This window comes from Carlito syrichta, unplaced genomic scaffold, assembly GCF_000164805.1.
Source record: "Carlito syrichta isolate Samal-C Ts95f unplaced genomic scaffold, Tarsius_syrichta-2.0.1 Scaffold301812, whole genome shotgun sequence".
NCBI lineage: Eukaryota > Metazoa > Chordata > Mammalia > Primates > Tarsiidae > Carlito > Carlito syrichta.
In genome coordinates, this window is record NW_007245908.1 from 30,925 (window position 1) to 41,923 (window position 10,999).

The 10,999-nt window shown below is 54.0% G+C and overlaps 1 protein-coding gene across 1 annotated transcript in view; it reads right to left on the reverse strand.

Annotated features, from left to right (window-relative positions):
* Positions 1-6,929: 6,929 nt before the first annotated feature.
* SH3PXD2B (SH3 and PX domains 2B) overlaps positions 6,930-10,999 on the reverse strand; it is a 63,348-nt gene continuing 59,278 nt past the window's right edge. The window contains exon 12 of the mRNA XM_021711013.1: positions 6,930-8,468. Within this exon, the coding sequence (XP_021566688.1) occupies positions 6,930-8,468 (1,539 nt within the window). The remainder of the gene's footprint in view (positions 8,469-10,999) is intronic.

The window sequence follows — 10,999 nt, forward strand, 5'->3', positions numbered from 1 at the left end:
AAGCCTGGCTCCCTTTTTTTTTTTTTTTTTACTTGGAGTTTCTGTTGTCCAGGCTGCGGTGCAGTGGCACACTCATGGCCATCCCAGCATTCACCTGCTGGGCTCCAGCAATCCTTCTGCCTCAGCCTTCCAAGTAGCCAGAACTACAGGCGTGCACTACTACGCCTAGCTGATTTTTTATTTTTTTTTTACTGTAGAGACAAGGTCTTCCCAAGTTGCCTGGGCTGGTCTCAAACCCATGGGCTCAGGCAATCCACTTGCCTCGGCCACCCAAAGTGCTGGGATTACAGGTGTGAGCCTCCGCACGTGGGCCGGGATGTACTTTATAAGGATTTCAATTTGACTTTCAGTGGCGCAAACCGAAGAATGTGCATTTTGACAAGTTCCCTGGCTGATCATCAAGGCACTAAACTTTGAGAGCCGTTGACCCAGCAGCAAGGATTGCACAATGTTGAGGAATCACACCTGGACCAAATGCCCCTGAAGAGAAGGGATGCTGAGAACCTCGGACTTGGAGAATGGTCCCACATGTGACTCCTGGATGCAGAACCTCACCATGACCCTTTAGACAAGGGAGTTGGCAGGTGTGTGAGGACAAGATGGTGGGGTCATGTTTAGTGTGACATTTCTGAAAGCGCATGACAGGAATGAGCATGCCACTTCCAAGAGAGACCCCAAGGAAAGTTATGGGGTAAGAAAGCATGCATCCCCGAGATGGTGTCAGGATGATTGGTTCCTGACCACAGTCCGGTTCCCATCCTGTCCCAGGGGCTCCAGTGTCCCCTCCAAGTCCACACCGGAAACCCACCCATTGCCAACGCAATTCTTAGGATCAAGCACCTTGGTCTAGAAGAATTGGGGTGAACATGCTCCCAAGGGGATCCAGGACCACAATCCTTTTTTTTTTGGAGTTGGAGTCTCTGTCGTCCAGGCTGGAGGGCAGTGGCACACTCACAGCCACCACAGTCTCGACTTGCTGGGTTCAGGTGATCCTTCCGCCTCAACCTTCCAAGTAGCTGGAACTACAGGCATGTGCTACCACACCTGGCTAATTTTTTGACTTATTGTAGAGATGAGGTCTTACCAAGTTGCCTAGGCTGGTCTTGAACCCATGGGCTCTCATCTTGGCCTCCCAAAGTGCTGGAATTATAGGCATGAGCCACTACGCCCAGCGGATCCTTCCTTTCTTACAGGAACAGATTACTGTATTAGCAACCACTTATTCGTAAGCAAGGTCTGCCAGGTCACTGTGTCAAGATATTTCTTCTATGGGAGGCTGAATGTTGCATGCAACCCCTCCCCTTAACTTCTGTGGGGGAGGGGGGAATCGGCTGAGTTTCTTCTCTCCTGGGGTAGGTGAGGGGGTGATGTCCTTTTGTTTGAAGTCACCCGGTACCAAAGGGGCTCCATGCTGGGGGTCAGTTTTGCCTTGGTGCTGCCTTTGGGAATGTAATACATTCAGCTTGGGCCCTCACCTCCACGGGCGGGCTTGGGCACAGTCTCCCCCCACCCCCAGGCACAACTGTCAGGAGGCCGTGGCAGCAAGAGAGTCACAATTCCCTGACACTTGGAGCTCCCCATTTTCAGGCCTAGGGCTGAGAACGTGTGGGCGACGCCCAGCAAAGGGAAGGAAGTGTGTCCTTGGTTTCTGGGCACTGTGGTTAAAAGGATTAAAACGCACTAGGACCCAGAGAGAGGTCACCCTATTTCTGGACAGTGCCCAAACATAGCTCACACAGATTTCTGGTTGATCCCAAAGACCCCAGGCCAGGTCACAGGGTTTCGCATCTTCCCTCTGCTGAATAAAATCCACAGATGCTGCCTCTCACAATGAAGCTTGAAACCAGTCAAGCATTTTTTTTTATTTTAAAAAAGAAAGAAAAAGTCTAATGGCGAAGTATATAGTCTATACATGCTACAGCTAGTTGCCCACCCCTCTCCCCTCACGTTAGATGCGCTCATGCCTGTCTTGGATGTTAAAAGGAAACAAAACCCACCACCAGGATGTCCGTCTGCCGAGGGGGTGTGGTGAGTGCTGGGGTTGCCAGTGTCACCCTGCGGGCAGACACAAGGCAGTGGATGACGCTGCCAGGAGCCCGCTGCCCTGGGAGGGCCTGTGAGCGGGGAGTTCCCTGAAGTGGGAAATGTGGAGTGTGGCTAAGGTGACCACAGCTCATCACCCCCATAAAAGAAAGGGGCGCTAAGGATGACATGGGCGCAGAACGGACATCGGAGTGGCATTGTCAGTCGCTAATTACTGCCATGGCCCGGTGGGGCTTACTTCACGCATGTAGATCTGAGAGTGGAGGCTATGGGTTGTGTGGCACTTCTGGCCTCCTCACAGGCAAAAGAGGCCGAGCCCTCATCCCTGATTGGAGTCAGAAGGCTGACTTTGGAGTCGAGGATGGAAACGGGAAGAAAGTAGGGATGTTGAGGCACAGGAGGGGCCTGATGACTCAGCGGTATAGCACCAGAAAGCAGAGGTCACCCCTGGAGCCGGGCAGGCCAGGCTGTGGAAGGGTACTCCATAAGTGGGCAAGGACCGTGGTACTGCCACTTCTAGCGCTGCCTGTGACCTTCCAGGGCGGGTGGCATCTAGGTGTCAGAACCTTGCCCCAGTGAGGAGCAACGCCTCCAGGCCAAGGGGCCCTCACACCTCAAACCCTCCAGGAGAGTTGAATCCCTGCAGGCCACAGCCCCACGCAAGGGGATCTTTGGTCTGTGGTGTGGTCTGGCCGCCTGCAGTCTACACAGAAGCTCTACAGGATGGGCCTGGACAGCCCGCAAAGGCGACAAGACTACCATGCATGGCTCAGGCTGTCGGGTGTCCACTGTACTGTCCAAAGAGCTCCTAGCCTAACACATACCAGACTTGGGCACGATGACATCGAGCTGCCAGCACTCTGAGGTCAGCGGCACTTTCTTCTTTATCCCACTCAGTGTTGGGTTCTTGGGAGAGGCTACATTTTTAATCGTTTATTTCTAAAACATTTTGGTTATTTTTTGAGTCAGAGTCTCATTCTGTCATCCAGGTTGGAGTGTGGCACAATCACTTTTATTTAAAGATTCACCTGGGACCAAGGGGGCTCCACTCTGGGGGAGTCACCACAGCCTCGACCTCCTGGTCTCAGGTGAATCTTCTGCCTCAGCCTTCCAAGTAGGTGAACTACAGGTACACACCACCACACCTGGATAATTTTTGTGATTTTTTTTTTTGGTACAGATAAGGTCTCACTATGTTGGCCAGGCTGGTCCAAATTCCTGGGCTCAAATGATCCTCCCACCTCAGCCTCCTAGAGTGCTGGGTTTATAGGCATGAGCCACCATGCCTGGCCAAGAGGCTAACGAAATACCAGACTATCCACTCTTTAGCCTGAGGTCCTTCCCAAGGCCTTGGACATGCAGCACCTACCCTTGAGTGTGGCAAGTGTGCTCTCCCATGTTCCACCTGAGTGGGCCAGGTACTTTAGGGCCAGGAACTTTGCCTTAGAAATCAGTTCTGGGGGTGGCCTCGTGGCAGAGGCTTAAAATGACCACTGAAAGCCTGATATGGGCTCTTGCAAGCCCCACTAGGGTACGGGCATTAAAAGCGGTTCCAGTGGGAGCCTGGGCTTCCCCAGTCTCAGCTGGAACAATGACATAGACCCAGAAACGGCAGAGAAAGATTCTAAGCAAGAAAAGTGAGCGATGTCCTCTTTTACCAAGCGGTGGTCCTGACACTCAGATTTTCCAAAGATCTGGTGGGACCACATGCTGTCCATTTGTCTAGGACGTAAGAAAAAGTGGTCACCACAGGTAGGAAGCTGGAGTGGCGAGACAGAAAACACATGTGCCTGTCTTTCAGGCTGGCACATGGCCTGGGACCTACTGAAATGTGTGACCAAGGGGAGGAGGGAAGAGACACCGCCAGTCAGAGAGAAGGTCATCCATTTCCTGGAAGCACGATGCCCATTTCCCTGCTGATGGCCGCGGAAAAGTCATGGGCACAAGGGAGGAAAAATACCCTGGATCTGAGTCTCAGCCCAGTCACTGTTTGGACGAGGCCAGAGCATGTGACTTCACCCTCAAGTCTTCATTTTCTAACTACATATTGTGGCTGGTCCTACTCACCTCACAGGGCTGTTGAAAGGAGGACAGGAGGGAGCATGTTTAGGCACCGGTAACCTGCCCGGTGCTTGGCATGGGCCTTGTGACCATGGGCCTGGACATTGTCCCTGGCCATCACTCCAGGGCAATTTTGCATACGCTCCATCAACTGCTCACAGACGAGCGACAGTGGTCATGGATGGTATAAACCTCAGTTCCCGATGAGGACAGCTGTGGGAGTCCCTGGTGATGGATACCCTGGGAAAGTGTCTACGTGATAGCCATAGGAGCTGGACACAGAAGCCTCAGGCCACATACAGGACCCGAGAAGGACAGGTGAACAGAGAGGAATGTGGCTTCAGTACCGACCGTTCATGTCAGAGGAAAAAAAGGCAAATTTTCTCTTGCAGGAAAATGTTCTGCCCAGAGGAAGCCAAGCAAGTCTGTTCCCACCCAACTGATCTCTGGGAGGAAGGGATGAGGCCAAAGACGAGCACCTTCAGTGATCTCGATGGCAGACAAAAGTCAAAGCTCCGCACAGCCTGGGATGGAGCCATGTGCATCCCGGTCTGTCTAGCGCCTAGCACACAGCAGGCGCTCACAAGAAACCAGAAACAAAAATGTAAGTTTTAGCTTTTGCCATGTAGTCAGATCCCACACAACAGCTTCACAAAAGCTGTTTAACGTGGATCAAAAACTCTGGAGAACTCACTCTGCTGGGGGGCATCCTCCCAGGTGAGGGACCCCGCGAGGTGGCGGCCCTTCCCAGCCTCTCTTCTTCCCCAGCTGCCACCTGGCTTGGAGGCTGTGGCTCCGGGACAAGGGGAGGCAGGCCCTGCAAAGGTAGCTCAGGGCCCTGTCGGGGCCTCTGAGGGGTGGGATTTGCAGGCCGACAGAGGAGGAGACGATGGGACGAAAGATGCCATTGAGGTCCCAAGAAGCGCTTTCTCCTGCAGAAAGCAGCAGCCGGAGCCCACAGGGCGGGGGCGGGCAAGGAAGGACATCTGCAAAACTCTTTGGCACTGCAGGGGAACAGCAAGCAGTCCTAGGAAAGCTGGCTGTGTGGGTCCAAAAGCATCTCAGCAGGTGAACACTGAACTGGTGATCTCGGGGCAGGGGGTGGGGGGTGGTGGCAGGACAGCGGGGATCAGAGCTGCCTTCTCTTCTGCAGGTCGGGTGGGATGGGAAGGGGTTCTGCTCTCTCATGCCCCATCCACGTTTTGTTTCTTTAAGATAAGGTTAATTAACAGTAATAACTGACTGCCTTTTGTTTACCATAGAACTAACAGTCAATGTTTTATGGCTGGTCAGCGAATTTTTACCACTCTTGTTGTTATCACTAAGTTTCTTTGTAACATTTGTAAAATCTCATCCTGAGATTTTCTTCCTCAATTTACCCAAATAATGCTGGCCTAATGGGGACTCTTGTTGAGAGTGCATGAAAAAAGATCTACTCTACAGATGCCCGAGAGGGGCCGGGAGCAGCAGTAGGGAGGGACAGGAGGCATCTGTGGGACCCTTGGGTCCCTGTCTCTGTACTATCTCTGTCGCTGTTTACTGCATGCTATGCTTCGCTTGGTGGAGGTCCTACTGGCCCTTGAGCCCCCAGGGCCTCTCAGGAGCAGGGAATAGGGCTCTATGCCAACTTCCTGGGATGCCCCTGCCGTGGGGATGCAGTTGTTGAGCCCGGGGCAGCCTCTGATATATGCTGCAGAGGCTGCAGGGATGGTGGGTGTGGGGACAGCCACAAATGATCTTTCACCCCTACCACAAGGAAGCCACCTGCTCCCGGCACCCAGCTAGCATCTATCTGCTGCCTGCCTGGTTTGCCTCTTAAGGGGGAAGAGCCAGCATCGAAGTCAGGCAGGCCTGGACTCGTATCCTCTGTCCGCCTCTTCTAGCAAGTGAGTCCTTAGCGCACTGAGCCTGAGTTTCATCTATAAAATGGGTATAATATCACACGAGAGGGTTGTTGTGAGGGTCAAAACTTGAATGCAAAGTGCCAGGTCCAGCATTTGGCACCTATGAGCTACTTAGAAAGGGGTGCACACAAGGGTGGAGCTTGCAAACTGGCCCCCTATGCAAACAACCTTTGAAACTCTTGCTCTAGGTAAACAAAAAGGAAATGCCCCAGCAGGGGATAGGGATTCTCACTGAAAAATACCAGGTGGACCCTGCAGTTGGAATGCCCAGGCTGGAACTGCCATCAGGGCCAATCATGGTCCTCAGATAGAAGGTGGGAGGCAGGATGGCAGAGCAGATCTCTAGGCCCACTGCAGTCGGCCCACCTCAGAGGCCCAGGGCCCGAGGTCTTGAGAAGAAGACTCTCTCCCTGGTTTGCCTGTGGAGCTGACTTCTCCAGGATGGAGTTCTTCCTGGTACCAGGCATTCTGGAAGCAGACAGGACAAAACCACTAGGCTTTTAGAGACACGAAGAAGTCAGAGCAAGGACTGGGTGGGCTGCCTGTCCTGTCCGTCCACGCAATGGGAAGCCCTTCTGGAGCTTCTCCTGGTGACAGGCTCTAGCCTGGAGGTCCTGAGTCCTGGTCCCACCGCTGGAAGGTGATACCACTGGATAGGAGGAGGAGTCACTTAAGGCAGGGATGCTGATGTGGACAGAAAGCAAGTTTCGGAGCCACCAGGGAGGCTGTGACAGGAGGCACCAGATCCAGGGGCTCCCTAGGTCTCTGCAATGCACTTTCCACCTGCGAAGGGAAGAAACCACAGTCCCCCCAGTCTGTCTGCCTTGGGAGCTGCGTGCAGGATGATAAATTAAGAGGCGTCTTAAATATGTGGGTAGAGCCAGCAGGGACCAGCAGGTGCTCCAGGCAGAAGGGAGGTGGCTACAGCTTCTTTCGGAGATAGTTGGAAGGAATCCACCCTTCCCAGGAAGGGGCTCCGCTCAGGACCTGGCAGAACCACCAGCCGCTGCTGTTCTTCTCTCGGACTTCAAACACCGTTCCCTCCTGGAAGCTGCTGGTATCTTCGTCTCCTTCGAAGCTGGCCACAGCCACGTATAGGGAGTCCTTCAGGCCATCGGTGCTGGGGAAGGAGGCTGCGGCAGCTTTCTCCCTCTCGCCCATCTTGCTGGTCCCCCGAGGCCCCAGCCCAGCCTTGCCTCGTGTATCATCCTGGACCCCCAAGGAGTTGGAGACAAAAGGCTTGGCTTTTGGAGGGACCAGCAGGGCACGGTTGGGGGTGGGAACAGCCTTGCTTTCATGGGCTTCACGCAGTGGGCCTCTGGCCTCTGGGAGGGGCCTGACCGATGAGGAGGTTTTCTTAGGGGGTGGTGGTCTCCGGGGCGGGACCACAGGTCTCTGCTGGGAAGCCTCTTGGAGGGGGACAGGCACGTTCTTAGGAGCAGGATCTGTGGTCTTGGTTGGCTTCGGAGGGGCCCGGCAGGATGTTTCCTTTGGGCCGAGCCCATCCTGTTTGCCTGCCCTGTCCTGGGTGCGGCCAGGCCCCTCCCCTGGGAGGAAGCCCCGGCTGAAGGCCATGTCTTGGCCCCCAGCAGCCTGGGTTATCTCCCCATCCAACAAGGACTTCTCTTGGGACTTGGCAGGCCTGAGTTTGCTCCTGAGGTTACAGATGTCCACTGGGTCTTCGCCCTGAGGTGGCTCAGTCCTGGGGGAGGGAGCTGGCTTTGGCCTGACCTGAGGTTTGGACTTCAAGAAGGGATTCTGGGGAAGGGTTTCTGGCTTCTCCTCTGGCAGATCGGCCTTGGATTTGGAGATGGGCCGCAGGTTGGGCTTTTTCACCTCCTTGGCCGACACCTTGTGGCCACACTCCAGCCCCATGTCGTTCTTCAGCTGGAACAACTTGCTTTTGTCGGGTTTGGGATCCGGTCTCTTGCCATCCCGGGCTGGGGGGGTGTGTTTGCCCGGGATCATAGGCAGGATCATGCCCGGGGGCTTGGGCGCCGAGCCTCGCAGCTGCTCCGTCCTCTGCCGCTCCCGCTCCTGCAGCTCCCCTTCCGACTTGAGGATGGACTCCTTCCGTGGAGGGAGGCTGGGCTTCTCCTCCAGGTCGGGGTCTGAGATCTCCTCGTAGCCCGCCGATGCAGATGTGTCTGCGGATGCCTTCCTTGGGGCCTCCTTCCCACCCCTCCAGTCCTTGGTCCATGGCGTTCCGGTGTCCATGGTGCCGTGTGGAGCATCGGGCAGCGGCCGGGAGGGGCCGGTGGCTTCACCACTTGAGCTGTTCTCCACGGCAGCAGCATCCCCGAGACGGAGCTGGGTCACCTCGTGGGGCAGGGGAGCCAGAAAGTTGGGTCTCGAGGCATTGCTAGTCTTCTTGTACTTGTCAATGAAGGTTGCCGGGGCCCACCCTTCCTTGTCTTCAATCTGAATGTACCACCAGCCACTCAAATTCTTCTCGATCACCTGCAAGAGAGGGCAGAGGAAACCACTCAGCAGGTACGAAGCCGGGGATGGTGCACAGGATGTCCTGCGTGCAACTGGAGCTCTAGAAGCCGACACTCTGTACGCAGCGGCTTCCCCTATAAGGACTGTGGGGGTCTCATTGGAGGTCTTACCATGTCCCAGGAATATCTTACTTAGGGTAGGTTCTTGTCTAATTTTTTTTTTTTTTGGGTCAGGGTCTCACTCCAGACTAGAGTGCAGTGGCATGCTCATGGCTACTGCAATCTCAACCTCCTGGGTTCAGGTGATCCTACAGCCTCAGCCCCCTGAGTAGCTGGGACTAGAGACACACATCACCACACCCAGCTAATTTCTTGATATTTTTTGTAGAGATAAGGTCTCATTATGTTGTCCAGGCTGGTCTCAAACTCCTGGTCTCAAGCATTTCTCCCGTCTTGGCCTCCCAAAGTGTGGGATTATGGGTGTGAGCCACTGTGCCCAGCCCTTGTCTACTTTTGGACTCCTGTAGAAGCAGTCCCTGAGACCCAGACTTGGGTACAGTACTTCATCTTAGAGGCAGTCCCAGCAAGTAGAGAAAGTGATGGGGGAGGGGAAGAGGACAGTTATGGATAAGTCATTGCTCTGGGCCACTGGGGCTTTATCCTGAGAGGGTCCCCTGGGGATGGGGGCATTTCTTTATCAACTGCCAGCCCCTCCCCACACAGGGCATAAGCTCCCTTCCCCTTTTGGGAGATAGGAAGCCGTCTGCCTGCAGGGGCCCGTGTGCAGCTGCAGGTTGGCTCAGGTGGACTGGGCACCAGCAGTGTCCACTACAACTCTAAAGCACAAGGCAAAAGCCAATGCACCTCTGAGCCCGGCTTCAAGCGGGCTGGTGTTCACAGAGGCCACACCATAGGAACAGCGCCCAACTCTGAACACAGAGTCACACTCAGCTGAAGAGATGCTCCTGTTCACACACGGGACTGAGGCTGGTGGAACGGAGCAGGCTTTCACCTCTTGTCTCTCTTCCTCTGGGACACACATCCGCTGAAAGGAGGGGTGGCTGACTCACCCACGTGACTTAAGTTCTCATGTTTCCTGTTTTTTTTGGTCAAGTACTGCATGGCCGAATTCACATAGGAGAAAGATGCACACACTCTATGTTATGGGTTGAACTGTGTCTCTCTTACACTCATACGTTGAAGCCCAAACCCCCAATACCTATGAAAGTGATTTATTAGGACACAGACCCTCTAAAGAGGTTTAATTAGTTTAAAATGGGTCGTTAGGATAGGCCTTAATCTATATCATTGATATCTTTATAAGAGGAGGAAGGCTGTGCAGGGTGGTGGCTCATGCCTGTAATTCCAGCACTTTGGGAGGCTGGGGCGGGAGGATTGCATGAGCCCAGGAGTTTGAGACTAGCCTGGGCAACACAGTGAAACCCCGTTTCTACAGAAAATTAAAAAATCAGCCAGGTGTAGTGGCACCTGTAGACCCAGCTACTACGGAGGCTGAAGCAGGAGGATCCTTTGAGCCCAGGAGTTTGAGCCAGCAGTGATCTATGATCATGATGCTGCACTCCAGCCTGTGTGACAGAGCAAGACCCTGTCTCAAAATAAATACATAGCCAGGTGTGGTGGCTCATGCTTGTAATTCCAGTACTTGGCGAGGCTAAGGCAGAAGGACTGGCTGAGCCCAGGGGTGCGAGCCCCATCTGGACAACTTGGTGAGACCTTGTCTCTACAATACATAAAAAAATTAGCTGGGTGTGGTGGTGCACACCTATGGTTCCAGCCACTTGGAAGGATCACCTTAGCCCAGCAGGTTGAGGCTGCAGTGGCTGTGAGCATGCCACTGAAGTCCATCCAGCCTGGGCGACAGTGAGACTGACAAAAAAAACAGAAGAAGCAGAAAAAAAAGCTGCGTGTGGCTGGACTCAGTGGCTTAGCCCGTAATCCCAGCACTTTGGGAGACTGAGGTGAGTGGACTGCCTGAGTCTGCAGGTTCAAGACCAGCCGGGGCAACTTGGTGAGACCCCATCTCTACAATATATACAAAATTAGCCAGACGTCGTAAGTGCATGCCTGTAGTTCTGGCTACTTGGAAGGCTGATGCTGAAGGATCGCCAGAGCCCAGCAGGTTGACGCTAGAGTAGCTGTGAGCATGCCACTGCACTCTAGACTGGGCAAAGTAGTGAGACTCCAACTCAAAAAAAAAAAAAAAAAAAAAAGGTCGGGTGCAGTGGCTCATGCCTATAATCCCAGCACTTTGGGAGGCCAAGGTGAGAGGACTGCCTGAGCCCATGGATTTGAGACCAGACTGGACAACTTGGTGAGACCTCATCTCTACAATAAATCAAAAAATTAGCAAGGCATGGTGGCACATGCCTATGGTTCCAGCTACTTGGAAGGTTGAGGTGGAAGGATAGCCTGAGACCAGTAGGTCGAGGCTGCGGTGGCCAGGAGCGTGCCACTGCTCTCCAGCCTGGGTGGCAGAATGAGACTCCAACTAAAAAAAAAAAAAAAAAAAAAAAATGAAAAAAGGGGGGG